General features: G+C 43.1%; 1 protein-coding gene across 4 annotated transcripts in view; it reads left to right on the forward strand.

Annotated features, from left to right (window-relative positions):
- AFAP1 (actin filament associated protein 1) overlaps window positions 1–20,677 on the forward strand; it is a 62,678-nt gene that overhangs the window by 39,944 nt on the left and 2,057 nt on the right. The window contains exons 7-16 of one of the 4 annotated variants that reach the window (XM_056862246.1): window positions 3,579–3,663; window positions 6,840–6,989; window positions 9,172–9,383; window positions 12,147–12,292; window positions 14,424–14,559; window positions 15,400–15,654; window positions 17,258–17,372; window positions 18,217–18,381; window positions 19,330–19,520; window positions 19,864–20,025. In XM_056862246.1, coding sequence (XP_056718224.1) covers window positions 3,579–3,663; window positions 6,840–6,989; window positions 9,172–9,383; window positions 12,147–12,292; window positions 14,424–14,559; window positions 15,400–15,654; window positions 17,258–17,372; window positions 18,217–18,381; window positions 19,330–19,520; window positions 19,864–20,025 — 1,617 coding nt within the window. The remainder of the gene's footprint in view (window positions 1–3,578; window positions 3,664–6,839; window positions 6,990–9,171; window positions 9,384–12,146; window positions 12,293–14,423; window positions 14,560–15,399; window positions 15,655–17,257; window positions 17,373–18,216; window positions 18,382–19,329; window positions 19,521–19,863; window positions 20,026–20,677) is intronic. The other 3 variants (XM_056862247.1, XM_056862248.1, XM_056862249.1) reach the window with 3 other exon arrangements.

Genomic DNA, 20,677 nt, shown 5'->3' on the forward strand with positions numbered 1-20,677 from the left:
TTTTCTTTTTTCTTTTCTCTTTTTTATTATATGATATGGAATTATAACAACTTTAGGTTAGAATTGAAATTCGATATTGTTATAGATGTTGTTTAATGCAATGGAAAATTTCTATCATAAAACCCAATAAAATTTATATATAAAAAAAAGAACCTGGGTTTCCCAGATCCTAGGCCAGCACCTTAACCACTGCACCATGCTGGCACTCATTTTAATGAAGTAAAATGGTGCCTGTTAATAAATTGACCAGCAGATTTCATTACATGTTAGAAGAGGTATGCCTTTATCTCTCTGTCATGGGGCATTTAAACAAAGGAAGAATGTTTTTTTCTTTAGAGCAGTATGCAGATACAACTGATTAATCAAGCAAAACTTAAACAGTTGATCAACTCACATTTATTGAATGTACTTAATGAGATTGTGCCCTGACCTGGATGGCCCAGGCTAGCCTGGTCTCGTCAGATCTCAGAAGCTAAGCAGGGTTGGCCCTGGTTAGTATTTGGATGGGAGACCACCAAGGAATACCAGGGTTGCTGTGCAGAGGAAGACACTGGCAAACCACCTCTGTTAGTCTCTTGCCATGAAAACCCCAAAAGGGGTCGCCATAAGTCGGCTGCGACTTGAAGGCACTTTACACACACACACAATGGGGCTTAACGCACGGCCAATTTGTCTCGCTTTTGTGCCTTAATAGTAGCGAATCTCCATGATCCACACGCACGACCGTCCAAGGGCTGCGCATCGGACCCACCTTAGTCGCGAATTAAGGCAAAAAACCCCGGGTTAATCAATCCCTGGTTTATAGCGATCTTTTCGGTTCTAATCCGCTACTTTTTTTTAATTCCGCTACATTACCGGAACGCCGACGTGCGTGTAATTACTCGGCTAGCTCGCTACTAATGCTCCTTACCGGTCTCCTCCGTCCCGCCCCCTTCCCTGCGCGAGCAATTGCCGCTTCCCGTCCCCCGTCCCGCCCCCTTTCCTGTGCGAGCAATTGCTGCTTCCGGTCTCCCGTCCCGCCTTTTTTTAATTGACAGGTTGAGACGATGGTATACCGGAACGCTGGCGTTCAAAGAAAAAAAAAAGGGGGAGAATCGCCCTTTGATTGGATAACTCCTCAGCCAATCCTTGGGCGATGTCACTCCCCTGCTATCCCGCATTGCGAACTATCCCACATTATATGGTTGGTTCAAACGCACGGGGAGCCTCCAGCAGCTACTTGTTTCAGACTTAATGTGGGATAGGCTGGCGTCATGCGTTTGATTATCCAGACTTAAATATTGTGGGATTAAAATATTGTGGGATAACAGAGGAGCGAACCAGGAACATTCTGCCCATGCGTTAATGCCCAATGAGACTGTAATTCTGTGGGCAAGCATTCAGTGGCTTGGATCCTCCAGAGCATGACGTGATTCTTTCCTGCCTTCCATCAGTAACAACCTAAAACTTCCAAAATGATCGTACTGGTAGCCGCAGAACAGAAAGTCCACAAGGCTATACAGAGGAAGGGGAGCCAGGCTGGCTCTAACTCCTCTGCTGATGGAATTTCTGCTGATGGAAGTGGAAGGGGAGGGTGATTTTGCTTGGGTTTTTCTCCTCGCTGTTGTCCCCACAGGCCCCATGGCTTTTGGTTCACTCAAGTCCTACAACTTCCAGCGTCTGTGTTTTGGAGGTCTCAGGAGGCTGCTAGGTGAAGGGAAAAAAGCATGTTTGTATGTGTGTACACCATAGGAGCCAAACCAAAGTTTCTTATTTCATCTTCTACATTTCTGTACTGTTCTTTGTTGCTGTTGTTTTTTGTTTTAAGCTGCTGAAGTGACTTTTTCGTCAAGATGTATTGCTTTTCTAGTTATCCCTGTTCAATTTTTTAAAATTGTATGGCTTCCCCCCCCATCCCTAAATTCACAATTTCTGCAGGTAGAGGGAATTACTTTCTGCTTTAATTCATTGGTCATATATTTATAATTGGAGAGGTATTTTCTCTCACTTCAAGCTGGCTACACATCAGGTTTATTTTTCCATTCATGCATGAGGGCAAAAAACTGTGCTCAAAAACTGCCTCAAGCCAAGTTTTTCTTGACAGGAATAAAAGCCATCTCCCTCAGCCGCTGCAGTGAATGTTATTTCTGGCCCAGTGTTTGCTAAGAGGGGCTCTGGCTGTTTGTGAGCACAAGAGTTACAAGAGCAGGCAGGATTCCAGCTTCATTGGTCAAATATTTTCAGGAACATCAGCACAATGAAAGAGGGCTTACATTTTGGTGCCTGGAGAGATCAAGGATTGGGGGAAAGATAAGCAACAAAGATGGAAAAGCAGACATACATTTCCAGGCAGTGAACTGAAAAGAGAGAGACCAGACTGGATTCTGGAGGAGGTTGAGATCTCTTTTAGATTTGTGTGTGGAGAAATGAATTTCACGGTTGTTGTTTTATATAACACTGTCAATCTTTGAATTTCATCAGCAAATCCTGCCTGCACTTGAAGGTTGGGGTTGGAGAGGTGAGGCAAATGAAGGATGAATGGGAATGAATGTACTTGGGCATTCTTTTCAAGGGTGTGGACCAAGGAGTGTGAGGGAAAGGAGGGTTTGGAGAAGGAATTTGAAGGAAATGAGAGAGACAGAAAATACAGGGTGAACATTCCAGGCATAGGTGTGAGGACCAAGGGAGTATGGGCCAAGAGAGGTTGAAATGGACACGTGAAGGTCACAGTTAGAGATATTATGAGCAACAAAGGTAAAATGGAAAGAGTTAGTGAATGTTGAAGAGGTTGAAAGATAAGGTCAAGGAATTTGCTCTGGATATTATGATATTTGAGAACAGCAGAAATATGAGAATGGAGACTGGACAAAGAGGCCGTACAGACAGTTGAGCATCCTTAGTGGAGAGGGATGATGCTGAATTGACTGGATTTCCGAAAGGCCTAAATACTCTCCTTTGTTTGACAGCATGTGGAAAACCCAAAAACGATTGTGGGGAAAGAATACCTCTGGACTGTCAGTCCTGAAAGTGCTGTTTGAGTGCTAAAAGACCAGACTGAATTATATCCAAACAGCCAAAACACTTAGGTGACAGGAAAAGAAGCACTATATGAAAAATCAGTGAAGTGGAGGAATTGTGACATCTGATAGACAGGCACGTAATGTGTTTTGTAATGCTTGTGTGAAGAGGTTGAAAAAATGAATTCTTTTTATTTATTTATTTATTTATTTATTTATTTATTTATTTATTTATTTATTTAAAACATGTATCAGCCACCTTTCTTCCTTACAAGATAAAACATATCAGATAAAATATATTAAAAATATAAAACCAAAAATTCAAATTTAAATGTTTTTGGACTTCGGTGGAATTTTTTTGAATGGGCATATTTGATTGCCGAACAACTTTGAGAACAAATTAGTCTTTTTCGCAATGAAAGATGAGGATCCCTGATTTCACCCTCAGTCTCATCTTTCCTCTTAATTCTCGGCAGCCTCGCATTTGTTCTGTGGACATATGAGAGTTCGGCACATAATTTAATTTGTGACACTTCATTTTCCAATGTCACCACATTGATAGCGATTCTTTTGTCCTTGCAGAAATTGTCCTCAGAGAGGCCGAGTTCTGATGGAGAGGGTGTTGTAGAAAATGGAACTGCCACCATCTGTAATGGAAAAGAACAAGGTAGGAGGACTGTGTTAATGGCGCTTGAGCTGTGCTGTTGAATGTTCACAGAACTTCTGGGAAAATGAGAGAAAAGAAGCAGCTCTCAATTTTTACAAGCATTCTTCTCTAAGGGAAATGAAAAGTCTGTCTTACTGGATGCAAACATTTCTCAGTAGGGCTGCATGAACTGTGTTATCCAGGGCCCAGGGGGAAGGGAAGTAAAGAGGCGAGGAGCTCAGAGGATAGCAAAAAGGGGGGGAGTAAGAGAGGCCTGATATACAGGAACCTGAGGGAAAATTAGATAGAAGGGGGAAAGGCAGGCAAAGAAGTAGGAGAGGGGAGAGGACAATGAGGAACAATTTTTTAAAAGGTTAAGGCAGGACTTGGTAATAGAGCCAGCATGGTGTAGTGGTTAAGAGTGGCAGACTCTAATCTGGAGAACCAGGTTTAATTCCCCTCTCCTCCACATGAAGCCTGCTGGGTGACCTTGGGCCAGTCACAGTTCTCTCAGAACTCTCTCAGCCCACATGGAGGCAGGCAATGGCAAACCACCTCCGAACATCTCTTGTCATGAAAACCCTACACGGTTGCCATAAGTCAGCTGTGACTTGACAGCACACATACACAATAATGAGAGTGGGGAAATATTAGGATGTGATTGTGATCACTGCCGGCCATAGGACCAGCTCTATAATGAAGTGGTGTGAGGTGGTGTCCTGAGGTGGCAAATTTTGGGGGTGGGCAGCAGCTGCCTCCCAACCCCCGCATCACCTTCCTCACCAGTCCCTTGCCGTGTGCCAATTCTGTGCTCACCGCTGAGCTAGAACAGTGAATTATCCTTTCCTCATCATTTACCAAGGTGCCTTTAAACACAGCACAACAAGCCACAGGTCTTTCTGAACTCCCTTGATTCTTGTGAGCTCCATTGGAAACCTCAAGGTGGCAAGGTCAGCCGACAATGCAGTTCATAGGTGAATTTGGATCAGTCAGCCAAATTTGCTGTTGAGGAAACCAAACAAGGAAAAGCTTGGGCAAGACCAAGATGCAGGGGAATGGAAGACTAACTTGGTCAATGATAGCACCAGGTTTTTCTTGTCCCCCTCCTTCCATTGGTGACAGCATCTGTGCCTTCTAAGTGGCTAAGGTGCCATAGTTGCTGAGGAAGACTGGAAAGATATAAGAAGGAATCAGAGTTCTGCTCTACTTTAGGCTTTTCCTTCTTTCAGCCTAGGCCATAATAGCCTGGTATCCTTTGGCTGTGGAGATGTGATGTCAGACAAATTGCTGAGGAAATGTACCAGCAGTAGAATATTCACAGCAGTCCAGCATCATAAGCTGAAGTAAACTGTAATAATTTCTACTTTTTTAAAAACCATCTGTATTCTAACAGCTATGGGAGGTTCTTATTGTGTGTCTGGGAATGGATGTGGAGAAGAGTGATATTCAGAGCCATCCAGTAACCATGAGGGATTTCAGCTTGGGCCCAGCCTCTACCAACAATCTGGCCACTGCATTTTGGATTCCTTGTAGCTTTTGGACGGTTTTTAGAGGCATCGCTTTGTAAACTGTGTTGAAGTAACCTCACTTGGATCCAATCAGAGAGATCTTTGGCCACAGTGAGCCATACTCTGATCACATCCAGATTAGATTACTGTAATGGACTTTACATGGGGCTGCCTTTGAAAACTGTGCAGAAACTTCAACTGGAACAAAAGGTAGCAACCAAGCTAGCGATTTGGGGTGGGGGGCTGGATACCAGGGTTGTATCACCCCTGTGTTGAAAGATCTGCACTGGCTGTCCATCTTGTTTCTGGGCACAGCTCAAAGTTCTGATACTTACTTTTAAGACCTTTTGGGAGCTTGGTGGACCTGAAGGACCACCTCCTCCAGTACCTTCTGGCCCTACTGCCTGTGGAGGTGAGGTAACCAGAGACAGGGCTTTTTCATTGGTGGCACCCCAGCTTTGAAATGCCTTCCCCCTTGAGGCTTACCTGGCGTGCCTTATTGTCATTTAGGCTAAACCTAGCCTTTCAACTGAAGTTTTATCCCCCATTTTTAAGTTGTTTTGCTTTTACACCTTGTGCAGAGGAAGGCACTGGCAAACCACCTCTGTTAGTCTCTTGCCATGAAAACCCCAAAAAGGGGTCGCTATAAGTCGGCTGCGATTTGACGGCACTTTACACACACACACAACTATGCCTGAATGTTTTTGTGTGCGGTTTTTATGCTTCTTTCCACTGGATGGCAGTTCTATGACTGTGTGATTGGGATGGTTTTACTGCTTGTGGGGTAGAGTTTTCCATTGTTTTACTGTTTTTACTTATTTTGTTTTTAACCTCTTTGAGGAGAGGTGGCATACAAATCCCTCAGTTAATTAATTAATTGGTCCTCTTTTAGCTATATTTGGCTTTCATTCCTTTACCTTTCTCACTTGCTTATATTAAGATAAAACATCTGTGGTGCAACTAATTCTCTTGCATAACCAGGTCTTTTGAAATGGTGTAAAACTTGTGTGGGCAGGAAGGTGGCAGAGTATGGCCAGAATTTCTCGGAAGCTAAGCAGGGTCGGTACTTGAAAGGGAGAGATCATCAAGGAAGGCTCTGCAGAGGAAGGCAGTGGCAAACCCCCTCTGCTTCTCACTTGTCTTGAAAACCCCTTATTGGGGTTGCCATAAATTGGCTGCAACTTGACAATTTGTGTTTCCCTTTTTTAAACAAATATTTTTTATTTAAAAATTTCCATAAAAACACAACATATTTATTCCTTCACATACATACGGTATAATCAATCTTCCAGGAGACTCATTTTGAACTATTCTTACATTTCCTACTGGAAATTTGTTTAATTGATGATCGCTAAATCCTTTATATTCCCACTGCCCTTCAAACTGTCTATCGATTCAGTTCATAATACAATCCTTATCTCACATTTGCACCAATTCTTTTAATCTGTGCTTTAATTTTATTCTCTGTCAATTGCTTCAGCTAAACTATTTCATATATGTAATAAATCTACTGTCTTTATAATGTCTTTATATTACTGTTCTATTACTGTTTTTATATTACTGTCACTTTATATTACTGTTCTATTATACACTGATATGCCGCCACCCTTCTTTACTGAATTACGATCTCTACTTTATGTAATCTAAGTAAAAAAAAAAAACCATTTCTTCTTGTGTTTCCCTTGATAGTAAAGAGAAAAAAGAGCACGAAGACAGACTCCAAGGGTACGGTGACTAAAGTGACGGGGAAAAAGATCACCAAGATTATTGGTTTAGGGAAGAAGAAGCCCTCCACAGATGAACAAACCTCATCAGCTGAAGAAGACATCCCCACATGTGGTGAGTGGCCCCTCACGTTCTCCTCTTGTTACCTGCAAATAAACTAATAAAGCAACAGCTAGATAAAGATCAGCCACATTTGGATTTCATGGTATTCTAAATCTTCCTGGCCCACTATTATATACTGCTGGGAACTTTTGTCTCTTGAATTTACACTCCAATTATTTCTTTGCCTTCGTAATATCCCCCCCCCCCCAATCCACGTCCCAGTGTGAAATTCTGTTCAAACTTCTGGATCTTTTTTTCCTGATCTGACCAGCAAAACCAATGACTGCAGCTGCTGCTTCTGTGTATCCAACCATGCACTAATGAATCAGCCAATTAACAGCCAATTAGCCATCCCTAAGCCCTCCCCCACCTCCCAGCAATGCAGTTTCCTATTGATTGGGTTGATGAACACCCTCTCCTTGCGCCGCAAAACACATCTGTATGCTTTTCCACTTGAGACATGGAGAGTTGCACACAGGTTTGCCAGCTAGTATCCCATAGCCATCTAGGCTGCACGCGTTAATTGAATTTATGGCTTTATTGTCTCATATTACTTACTTCATTTCTGATAATAGCTACAGTTACAGTCCGAAGAAGGATATTGAAACGGGATACTAGCCAGCAAACCTGTCACTGTTGTGGTTTTGTGTTATATTAACAAGACTTCAGCTTTTTGCCTTTGCTCAGTATTTGTATACTGTAATACATGTTTTGTAATTTATTTGAATCTTTGTTGTTATTACTATTTTGTAAAACTTTGGAGTAGCTACAAGTTATTAGATAAACACCTTGTAACCTCTGGTGCTTTGCACATTTTCCCCCTGTCTTCTGTCAGAGGTTTCTCCCCCTTCTTTTTTCTCAAACTTAAGCAGCCTCATGTATTTAACTATCTTTAACAGGGTATTTTAAAAAGTATTTTATGAGCTGATGGTTCGCTGCCTAGCAATTTTGGTGTAGGCTACCCTGATCTTGTCAGATCTGAAAAGCTAAGCAGTATCAACCCTGGCAAGCATTTGGATGGGAGCCCTCCAAGGAATACCAGGGGTGTGACGCAAAGGCAGGCAGTGGCAAACCACCTCTGCCCTTCTCTTGCCTCGAAAGCCCTACACAGTCACCATCGCACAAATCAGATGTGACTTGGTGGCAAAAAAAAAAAGAGGGTGTTAGGAGACCCTGACATGGTTCAGAATCCCCTCAAACCCCTTACTAGTCAATTAGAAGTTTTTTGATGTGGGTTTTTTTTGGACTAGGTGTCTCTTATCTTAAGAGTGACATTATCACAGTCCAAACCCAATCAGAGTGAGGCTGTTTAGCCATGCTGTCATGTCGTCACATCTGATTGGATCCTTGCCAGCATTACATCTTCCTAGAAGGTCTGATTTGAAAGAAGAAGTGGCACCAAAGTAGGAGCCACAAAACCCCCACCCCCCACCACTACCATGGAAGGGAAGGGCTGAGGCAAAGGCTGTGTCTCTTGGGCCTGGTTTGGTGCCCCTTTCCCAAGAACCACTTGAGAAATATTCAGAAAAACACACTTCTACTCATGGGTTAGCTCAGGACTTAATTCTTCAGGTGCAGGCATTTAGAATCATAGAGTTGGAAGGGGCCACACAGGCCTCCTAGTCCAACCCCCTGCTCAATGCAGGATCAGCCTAGAGCATCCCCAACAAGTGTTTGTCCAGTCACTGCTTGAAGACTGCCAGAGAGGAGAAGCTCACTACCTCCCTAGGCAGCCAATTCCACTGCTGAACAACTCTTACTGTTAATTTTTTTCGTAATATCCAGCTGGTACCTTTCTTCCTGTAATTTAAACCCATTATTGCCCTATCCTCTGCTGCCAACAGGAACAGCTCCCTGCCCTCCTCTAAGTGACAGCCCTTCAAATACTTAAAGAAGAGCAATCATGTCCCCTAACTACCAAGCTGACCTAGATGGCCCAGGCTAGCCTGATCTTGTCAGACATCAGAAGCTAAGCAGAGTAGACCCTGGTAAGTATTTGGATGGGAGACCTCCAAGGAATACCAGGGTCGCTATGCAGAGGCAGGCAATGGCAAATCAACTCTGAACATCTCTTGCCTTGAAAATGCCAGGGCGGTCGCCATAAGTCAGCTGTGACTTGATGCAAAAAAATTTTTTGGCTTGAAAGAACATTGGAAGTAAAAAGTGACAGTGGTTTTTTTTGGTCTGTTTGCAGGCTATCTGAATGTGCTCTCAAATAACCGTTGGCGTGAGCGCTGGTGCAGAGTGAAAGATAATAAACTCATTTTCCACAAAGATAGAACAGACCTGAAGAACCATATTGTCTCTATTCCCCTGCATGGCTGTGAAGTTATTCCGGGGTTGGATTCCAAGCATCCTTTGACGTTCCGTCTGCTTCGAAATGCACAGGAGGTTGCTGTGTTAGAGGTACATCACTTTGTGAGCATCTGTGTCGCAGAGACAGACAAAAGCCGAATCCGCACTATTCCCTATAGCTTCCATACCTAAGAAAATACCAGATTCTGTTATTCAAAGCAGAGTGTTTCTTTTGTTTCTGCCTCTGTTGGCAAAGACAGCTGAACAGAAGCAGCGCTTGGGAAGGCACGTTTGGTGACTCAGTGGGCTACAAACGACACATTTGTTTGTTTATTTGTTACGGCCAATGGCCAGCATAAAATTACAAAACAGTACAGGTGTGTGTGTACACACACACACACCCACACACACACCCACACCAATAACTGAAGTGATAGAAAGTTGAATAAAATATCCTAAAATGGACAAGTTAAAATACAAATGACACATGTTTTATAGGTACAAACATATAGAAAGCCACAGGTTTTTAAAGCTCCCTGAAAAATCTCCAAACCGAATCCTACGGCGATTAAATATATCTATGGGACAGAACATAAGGTTATGAAAGATACATTATTAAAAATGAGAAAGAAGCAAATCAACACAAATAAAACACACACACAATCCATTTTAAAAAAACTTACACCAATGACACACACAGTCAGTAAGATCACACACCCCAAAACCTCTTCTGGTAACCTCTGGAAAGGGAGCATGGCTCAGGCCCCACATTGCCTAATCCCCTGTATTGGAAGCAGAAACCCAGACTCTAATCTTGTGAATGTTTTATTTAGAAATAACCAATGTGCTCAGCAGGTTTTACTTCTGGGTAAGTGTGATTAAAATTGCAGCCTTTGTCCTGTTGGCACTCATGAAACGTCCTAGATGTTTATTATATCTTTAATTACTGAACTCCTTTAAAAATATTTTTCCCAAAATGAAGGATTTCTCTTTATATGGTTCTCAGATTTTTGGATCCACATCTAAACTGGCTGTACCTTTCAGGACTCACATCCAGTTAACGTTCATCCAGAGTATCAGTTAACATTCATCCAGAGTACATTCCCCTTTTTCAAGTTTTAACATTTATAAATGTGTTAGTATTACTGGGCCAGAAGCTGTATTTCATGGCCGTTCCACACATCATGCAGAGGGAAACCCAAATTTGCCGACAAGCCTCTCCCCTCCCCCCGCTCCCCGTGGTCTTTCTCCCTCCTGGCCTCTCAACCTACCTGTGAAAAAGTTGCAGCCCACTTTGGGATCTTGGCACACAGTTTGAGAACCACCATGTTATATACAACTGGGGTGTCGAACTCATTTGTTACAAGAGCCAGATGTAACATAAATGTCACTTGGTCGGGCCAGGCCATGCCTTGCCAGTCCAGATTGGGACTGGGGCATGGGGGTGGCTGTCTTGCAGGCCGGATAAGAGCTCTCAAGTTACCGGATCTGGCCCACAGGCCTTATGTTTGACACCCCTGGAATACAACATAGGATTCCCCTAAATAGATGAAATTGTGTGAGTTTTAAAAGTTGAGGGCTCATTAAAACCTTGTACTTAAAGCAGCGGGGGGGAAGGCAGCATGGTATAGTCCGATCTCGTCTGATCTCATAAGCTAAGCAGGGTCAGTACTTGGAAGGAAGATCTCCTAGGAAGACTCTGCAGAGGAAGGCCATGACAAACCACCTCTGCTTAATCATTTGCCTTGAAAGCCCCTTGCTGGGCTTACCATAAGTTGTCTGTGATTTGACAGCACTTTATACACACCCACACCATCATTTCCCCAAAAGGGAAAGGTGCTTCTATAATAACAGTAAACTTGGACTTGCTTGGAAGTTTCAGAAATAAAGGCAGATATTCCTACCAGGGATATGTCTATTAGGAAGAAACCATAATTAATTAAATTCATAGTTGAGTTAAGCCAGGAGTTTGTCTGAGTATATTTTCTTCCTTTATGTCTGCCGATGAAAGCAAACAGCTTCTTCGATTTTTGTGTGTGTGTGCTGTGAAGACACATCTTATTTACAGAGACCCCGTAGGGTTTTCAAGTCAAGAGATGTTCAGAGGTGGTTTGCCATTGCCTGCCTCTGTGTCACGCCCCTGGTATTCCTTGGAGTTTGCCCATCCAAATTCTAACCAGGGCTGACCCTGCTTAGCTTAGGTTTTTTTCATACTTGCTATTTCAATTGGTGTATTTCTGAATTGCTGTCTAGTTAAAACTGGAAAAACCCAGAACACTCAAAGTGGTATACAAAATGTATCTAGTTAAAAGACATGTAAAATAATGACTAAAAAAACAACAAAAATAATGAAACAGCAGGAGAAATCCTCAGAATATTAAAAACAGATATAATTTGTACAGCTTGTTGAACTGAAAACATTTTTACATGCCACCAGAGCTCACCAGCAAGTGACCCCGACTGGGCTAGGATTCCATGCTTTGAAGACATAGGTGATGCATATCTGTTCTCTCCAGTATCAGAGGAGCATGCCCATTATATGAGGTGCTGTGGAACACAGGCAGGATGGTGCTGCTGCAGCCGTCTTGTTTGTGGGGCTTCCTAGAGGGACCTGGTTGGTCACTGTGAGGACAGACTGCTGGGCTTGATGGGCCTTGGTCTGATCCAGCATGGCTTTTCTTATGGTCTTATGAAGACCCCAGTGCTATTAAAGAAAAAGTGATAAGTCCCAAAGTTTAAACAACTAACATAAATAAACAGACTGTCGATTTCAGAAAGTTATTTGTTTTGTTAAATCTACAACATAGGCGTATTTGAAATAAAAGCTAGATGTGTGTCTGTTATTTGCTCCCCCCTCCCCCCCGCTTTGCATAGGCATCCTCTTCTGAAGACATGGGCCGGTGGATTGGGATCTTGCTGGCTGAGAGCGGCTCCTCTGCTGATCCAGGCACTTTGCACTATGACTACATCGATGTAGACGTGACCGCAAGCGTCATCCAGGCCGCAAAGCAGACCTTCTGGTAGGTGCTCAGCCAATTCAGAGCCAATTTTCAGGAACTCTGGTTTTCAGTTTTGCTGTCAAAGAAGCTTTGTTGTCTCCCACTCTTTACTAAACGTTACTCTGAAAACCTGTGAAATCTTGACAGGGGAAGCTCCTGGAATTCTCAGCCGGCAGCACTCAATGGCCTAGGATTGCCTGCATTAGCACGAAGTAGTGAATGGGGGCAAAATGTATCCCTCACTAATTCACAAAACACCTACGCGTTGAACTCTTATGTTTGTCACAATGGTTTGCAAACCATGACTGTCATCTCATTGCCTCTTTAAAAGTCTGAAATACCAGATGAGGTATATTGTTCCCAATTCTCAACATAATGTATTGAATAACAAACTATAGTAATCTCTTGTGGCAATTTTCAAGCCGTGTGTAGGCGTAATCATGCGAAGAGTTCTATTTAGCAACTCTCGGCACAATCTGTATAAATAAGGAATGCTTTGGAAGCCTTTTGTCAAAACACACATATTCTGTCTCTTTTAGGATTAAGCTACGTGAATAATTTGAGATCATTACTAATGCCAGAGTAACTTCTGGGAAGCTTGCCTCCAAAAGATGTCACTGCTGATTTTTTAGCTATTAAATAACGGCATAAGTATTTTCCCCCTTCACAATTACTAGTTGGTATTTAGCATGTTCAGAATTCCTTGTAGTCCTTACCAGAGTTGCTCCCAGATGTATTGGAAGCTCTGACCCGTTCCTAGATAACTCAAAACAAACTTGTGTACAGCTGTACAACTTGTGTACAAATATACCCCACACTTCTCTAAAGCAGCATTAAATGAGAAAGTGAACTGTGATTCTGAGTGGAGGACAATCCTAAAAGAGAAAGATTCTGATTTAAGGTGTAATTTATCCTTCTTTTTCTTCTTCTTTTTTGCCATCAAGTCACTGCTGACTTATGGCGACCCCTGGTGGGGTTTTCAAGGCAAGAGACGTTCAGAGGTGGTTTGCCATTGCCTGCCTCCACATGACAACCCTGTTATTCCGTGGAGGTCTCCCATCCAAATACTCGCCAGGGTTGAGGCTGAGAGAGTGTGACTGGCCCAAGGTCACCCAGCAAGTTTCCGTGGCAGCGTGGGGATTCAAACCTGGGTTTCCTAGATCCTAGTCTGACACCTTAACCACTACACCACTCTGGCCCTCTCCTTCTTTCTATGGGTAGTGTGTACTCACTCAGATGAGGCAGCGCCTGTCCTGAACCAACAGAACAGCCCTGCAACCCCCTACTAGTCAGCCCCAAACTTCCTTTCTGCCCACTTCACATGGCGTCCCTCCCTCTCAGATCAAATGTAGCTTTTGTGTTCTCACCTAGACAATTAGGTGTGTCAGTCACAAACCAGGCCGCACAGGGATGATTAAAGAACGTGTTTCTGTGCTTCCTAATTAATTGAAGCCAATTTCCTCCTTCTCTTGTTCTCTTGAATCTGCAGCATATGATCAGGAAAGGTAGAGAGCGCTTTTGTTTATTATGCTACCTGCCAGAACATGCATTCATTTCCAGAAAGCACCTGGTCCTTCATGAGTAATTTCCTCTTACAAGATATAGAAGTTCCAGGTTGCCATGTTGGTCCAAAGAACAAAATGTGATTCCTTTTTTTAAGACCAACCAAATGATGTAAAGCCACGTACAACTTTCAACATCACCCAGAACACTTCAAGCTGGATGCAAAAAATAAAAGTTGGGGGAGGGAGAGAAGAAGGATCCTGAGGCTATGATCCTGTGCCTTCTGATCTGTGCCCACTTGCAGAATTAAGCAGACTTTGGAAGTGCCAGGGTGCTGGGCAGAGATTCTTCACCTTCTTCCATAGCTCAAGAAATTAGTTAATTCCTTTGTGATGATAAAAATCTGTAAATCGTTTTTATTGCAATTTTATTTCCAGTGTTACATTTCCCTTTGGCTTTCTGATTGAAACTTCAAAGTGAAATACCATGATGTGGTTTCTTTTTATTGTTGCTACTGATGATGTAAAGCACTTTAGAAGGTGGTGGGGTTAATGCAAGAAAGAAGTCAGTATGGGAAAATCATGCATGCACCCTTTTGGTGCTTTCTTAGTAAACGAAGCATTGATTTTGGTTTTCCCCATTGTTTTAGCTTTATGAACAGACGGATTCTCTCTACTAATCCGTATCGAGGAAATCCTACCAATGGCTACGCGTGTCCCAGCGGAATGGCACTTCATTATGACGATGTTCCTTGCATAAATGGATCAGTAAGAATTGATTTTTGTGTAGGTCAAATCATTTATACATGTCGAGCTCTCGTAACCTAGGACACCCTTTAATTGAGCGCCACTGAGCAGAGTTCTAGAGCATTGTCTGTGGACACATCTCCTTACTGTATAATGCATGTGAATATAGGCAGTCCAGTGCTCTTGGTTGCAAATAATGAGTTCATGACAACAGACCTTTTTATTTATCCAGACATGTTGTGAGAGAGATTCAAAAATAAGAATGTCCAGAATAAGGAAGGCAGTTTTGAGGGTGTTCTCAGATAGGGAAGAGTTGCAGAAATTACTTCTAATTATGTTAACTGCAATGTCTGTAACTTCATGTTAATATTTTTCTTTTATCGAATTGTGGCTGTTGCCTTTGATCCTCTTAGTTCATTCTCCAGGGTAAAGTTATTGTCATATAGTTATATGCTGAGCATTTGCCAATCTTAAACGTGGAAGCATAGTCCTAGTATAGAATAAACCCAGATAATCTAGCTTGTTTCTCGCATGGTTTCATGTATTTTTTGAGTGCAGCTCATTGAAACCTTTGTAAGTTAAACATCCATGTATTATAAATATGTGGGGGAAATATCCAAGGCAGCAGCTCCACGCTCTCTCCTTTCAGTCTAGACCACTGTGACCTCCTGACATAACCCAAGAATTCATATAATTCCTCTAAGGATGATGTATATCTGTAAAATAAGAGCAGGCTATTTTGATTTTTAGAATAAAATAAGTTCATTAAGGAAGCAGTGTACTCTGAGAGGGCTTACTTGTTGTTAACTTTCTAAAGATTTCATTTTTTTCCTCCAATGCATGAACTCTGTGCTGACTTACTAAGTATGTGTGTTGCAGTGGGAACCAGAAGACGGCTTTCCTAACTCTCGTAGCAGAAGCACAGAAGATGGGCTTTATGATAACATGGGCCTGTACGATAACTTGCCGTCTCCGAAAATCTTTGCACGCTACCCACCAGCAGACCGAAAAGCAAATAGGTTATCTACTGACAAACTGTCCTCTAACCATTATAAATATCCTCTCTCATCCAATCTATCTTCTGCTCCGTCTCTCACTAATACCTCTGCTGTGGGGAGGGGATCGGTGCCACAGGTACTGCAGTGCTTTGTTAATCAAGCTTTCTTTGCATGTCGCTGTGTATGTCCTAAGAGAATTCACTGACCACTCACATCCTCATGGCCACATTCTGTACTGTTTCTTGGACTATTAATTCTCAAAAAAGTGGGGTTGTCAGCAATGTTTCTTCAATGGATTCGGAGTGGGAAATACTTTAGCAGAGTGTAAAGTCTCTGCAGCTGTCTCAATAGCTGGGACTGACCTCCCAGCATCTGTTTATTTGAAGGTAGAGCATGCACACACACGCATTAGTAATAGTTATTAGTAGCTGTCGTGAGTCATTGTTGCTACTCTGCACCCTTCCATTGTGTACTATACTATAGGCATTCTTCGTTTGTACATAAGGAATATGGCAGCTGTATCGCCAAATGTGCCTCAGTCTCCTTTTTTCACATGCTTTCCTGGATGCTTATCCTTTCAGAAGCTCAGAATGGGCTCTGAGCTCCATGCGTAGCATTTAAGACAAACATAAGAGATGGTCGAGCCCCTACAGGTAATATGGGTTGGGGAGGGGGGTCTTGTTGGTTTGTGCCGACCTATTTCAGGTCTACACTTGCTACCTTCAGTAATACCTTTGGTAAATGGGATGTCACACATGAACACATGGAGCTGCCTTATGCTGAATCAGGCCCTTGGTCCATCAAAGTCAGTATTGCCTACTCGGACTGGCAGCTGCTCTCCAGAGTCTCAGGCAGACGTCTTTCATATCACCTACCGGCCTCGTCCCTTTAACTGGAGATGTCGGGGATTGAACCTGGGACCACCTGCATGGCAAGCAGATGCTCTACCACTGAGCCTCAGTCTCCCATCTCACTACATTGCTGGGATGTGAAAGAGCATTCAGACAACCAACACCTCTTCAAAACTGTCTTCCTTGTGGTGGCTTCATCAACTCTTATGTTTTTGTTAATTCTTCTCAACACCACTAAGCAGGATGCTGGTAGATCCATTTTTCAGGCAGTTCCACTGGCGACTAGTTTGGCAGGAGTTATAAAGTACCGCTGAATATTATATAACATTTCAAATATAAGTGTTTGGGGATTAAATGTTAAATATAAACCAAAATGCATTGAACACTGTTCTTGGGTGGTTACAAAACCCCATAAATTTTCTGGCTAACAAAAGTAATGCTGATACTCTGCTTTTGGCATTGGTTTTTTTACAAAATTTCATATTGAGCCATCCATGTTTGAAACTATAAATCCATTTTAAATATTTTACAGGTCTAGTAGTGGTCAAAGATACTCAGCTCCTGTCATATGAGCAGGTGAACACCTAGTTTAAGGGGCCAGCCTCAGCTGCCCAAGGCCTAGTGCATTTTCATGCCATTATTTTGAAATATTGTTTGAAGTAACCTGTGGCCCAAGCAATATGTGGGTCTCCCTTTTGCATGTTTCTTGGTAAGCAGTTGTAAAGACTTTGATTCCATCTGCATTGCTTGAAAAGAATCACAATTTTTCAACTTGTAAGAAATGACCTGCTCTCAGTTGGGCAGTCGTGGATGCTTTGACCTAGTCAAAACAGGAAATTTCTGCCACCTACTAATAATAGCTAAACAAATATTTGATTTTCTTGTCAGTTTAAAGGAAAGAAGGCTCCTCTGGCTGCAAATGGAATTGTGGGGAAAGGGAGAACTTTGGGCAGTCCACAAAAGAAATCAGAATTTGCTTCAAATGTGAAACGTAATACCTCCAGTAAGTGTACCCCATCTGTGGAAGGCCATACCTTTGGAAGTGTCTGTAAAAATAGCTAGATTCGAGTTCAGTAGCACTTCTTGGAGACCAACAAGGTTTTCAGGGTATAAGCTTTTGAGAGTCAAGAGCTCCCTTTGTTAGAGCCAGCATGGTGTAGTGGTTAAGAGAGGCGGACTCTAATCTGGTGAACCAGGTTGGTTTCCCGACTCCTCCACATGAAGCCTGCTGGGTGACCTTGGGCCGGTCACAGTTCTCTCCGAACTCCCTCAGCCCCACCTACCTCACAAGGTGCCTGTTGTGGGGAGAGGAGGGGAAGGAGATTGTAAGCTGGTTTGAGACTCCTTAAGGTAGACAAAATCGGGGTATAAAAACCAACTCTTCTTCTAGCTGCTCTACTGCAAACCAACACGGCTGCCCTCTGAAACTATCTTGTAAAAATAGTGCTTTGTTCACCTGCAGTGTGGAAAAAATATGTTAACTCTGATGCTGAAAAGATATTCAGGCCAGTGCCTCATTTCAGACGAGATTTAGGTGTTTTTTTTCTTTCTGGAGGTGTTGTAATAACTGGTTTCCCTTCAGAATTGTTATTTCTATTAATATAACAACATGATTATTTAAGCAGGGATATTTCTTAGATTGGACAGTTACGTTTTGCTACTGATTAATTGCTGAATGCCTTGCAGTGGCATCCTATGCAGAGTTATTCCACTGAAACCAAGTGGCTTAGACTGGAGTAACTGGATAGGATTGAACTGTTAAAAGTCCCCTCTAGTCCTCCCCTTCCTGATCTGTGACAGTCCCGTCTCAAATGTGTTTTGATCTAATGGTCAGTCTTCCTGTGCAGATGCTGATCAGTACAAGTATGGCAAGAACCGCGTAGAAGCCGATGCAAAGAGGCTGCAGACCAAAGAGGAGGAGCTCTTAAGGAGAAAAGAAGCCCTGCGGAATCGCCTGGCTCAGCTCCGAAAAGAAAGGAAAGACCTCAGAGCAGCACTTGAAGTGAACACTGGTATGTTGGGTTTCTTTAGGTGTTGGAACGGTCAAAATCCCAAGGAAGTGACTTCCAGCAGAAGGAGAAGGCTTTTGTGCGGGTATTTATAGCAAGAACTGACACACAACAGCAGAAGTCAGCTCCTGTGTGAGGTTTTGTGAAGTTTGGAGAAGGCAGAACCTTCCATTACAAGAAACCAAAAATGGTGGCTCTGAGTTACCAGTCACCTGCCAGTACCTCCACTACCCTTTCTGATCCCTCCTCCACGTTGGAGTTGGGCGGGTGCTTCTGCAGTGTTCTGGCAGCATTTTAAGGGACAGGCAGGGACTGATCTCCACAAACCCCCTTTTGTGCTGCTGAGCATCAGAGCTGTAGATCCCAACTGCCGTATTGAGGGGGGGGAAATACAGCAAAAATAAATTGTTTTGTGTTGGTGGGGTATAGTTTTATATCTCCCCTCAGGATGTGCGCCCTGTGAAAAGCACTGCAAGGTAAAATCATGCTGGGAGAAGTTGGACTAGACATTAATGAAGGCTGGCATGGGGGAGACTTCACACAATATATGGGTTTTCCTGTAAGCGATTTACTGGTGCAGCTAATCGAGTTAGGGTCACATGAAGCTACTGTCTACTGAATCAGACTCTTGGGCTAAGGCCAGTATTCTCTTCTCTGACTGGCAGCAGCTCTCCAGGATCTCAGGTTGAGATTTTTCACATCACCTACCATCTGACCCTTTTAACTGGAGATGCTGTGGATTGAGTCTGGAATCTTCTGCATGGCAAGCATATGCTCTACCACTGAGCCATGGCCCCATCCCAGCCACCAATTGCACTGACTCTTATTTTGAACTAATGTTGCAATGGTGAAGTTATCTACTGTGGAGCAGGAGCTCCATTGATGTCAAATAGGTATGTCAAAGTCTACCCCGCCTTAAAAAAAAAAAACACTTTCGCTTCTGGATTTCAGGCAAGAAAACCCTAGTTATTCTTGAAGATAAATTAAAGAAGCTGGAAGAGGAGTGTAAGCTGAAGGAGTCCGAACGTGTTACTCTGGAATTAGAGTTGACTGAGGTGAAAGAAAACCTGAAGAAGGCCTTGGCTGGAGGCATCACACTGGGACTAGCAATAGAGCCTAAATCAGGGACATCCAGCGCCCAGGTACTTCGACCCATTCTGCTTTTGGTCTTGTTATCAAATATGGGTGGGTCACTTAAGCTGTACAGTTCCATCCCTTTATAAACCAGGAGGGATTTGAGACGCCATGTGCAGGAATTGCTTGCAATATTGGGAAGGGGAGCCCTTAATGACATTAACAAATCCCACCCACCCCCTCTCTTGAATACAGCTAGGGAGGCCAGATCCCCCCCCCCCCCGGTAAAAGGTGATGTCACAAAACATAAAAGAGATGAATCTCCTTTAATTTAAGGTATGTGTTGGGAATAAATGTACATGCTTCACTCTGGGCTGGAATTTTCATTATTTTATCTGTGTTCTTATTCAGTCTCCGGTACTTAAGCATCAGACACTGGAAAACTCACCAATCTCCAGTTGTGATACAAGCGATACTGAATGTTCAGTGCCTGTGAACAGTGCGGTGGTCCTTAAAAGACATTCTTCCTCCAGCACATCCCCCTGTAGAGGCCACGTACTTCAGAAGGCCAAGGTAAGATCTGATGTTCGGCCTAGCCAGCAAGGTGCCAGCGTGGGGTGTTTTATTTATTAATTAAGATTTTTACCTCACCTTTCTGCCCCTAAAGGGCCACCAATGCGGCTAACAAATTAAAATATCATCTTAAAAGCCATTAAAACCAACACACAAATACACCATTAAAACAAATTAAAACCAAAGTTTAAAATAAGTACCAAAGATTAAAAACAAGAGTTAAAATATAGAGGAGGAAAGAGGGGTGCCCATGGTTAGAGGAGGGGTCCTCAGCCTATTTGTACTTGCAGGCACCTTTGGAATTCTGACACAGGGCGGTGGGCGTAACCACAAAATGGCTGCCACAGGGGGTGGAGCAAACCAGAAAAGGGGTGTTGCAGGAGGCAGAGCCACACACACAGGAAGCTCAAGTGAAGGGGGAAAGGGAGATAATTTAAAAATACACTGGAAAAGAGGAGTAAGAGAGAATAAAAGCAACACTGTGGGGGCAGCTGCCCCTGAAACAACGTCATTTTAATCTGCCCAGCCAATCGGCTCTCCAGTGGCCAGTCAGGATCCCCGTTGGGCAAGTGCCCAGCCTCACCCCACCCACTTTCTGGGCACCAGGAAAGGTCTCAGTGGGCACCATCATGGCACCCATGGGCACCACATT

Source organism: Euleptes europaea, chromosome 17 (genome assembly GCF_029931775.1).
Source record: "Euleptes europaea isolate rEulEur1 chromosome 17, rEulEur1.hap1, whole genome shotgun sequence".
NCBI classification, from domain to species: domain Eukaryota; kingdom Metazoa; phylum Chordata; class Lepidosauria; order Squamata; family Sphaerodactylidae; genus Euleptes; species Euleptes europaea.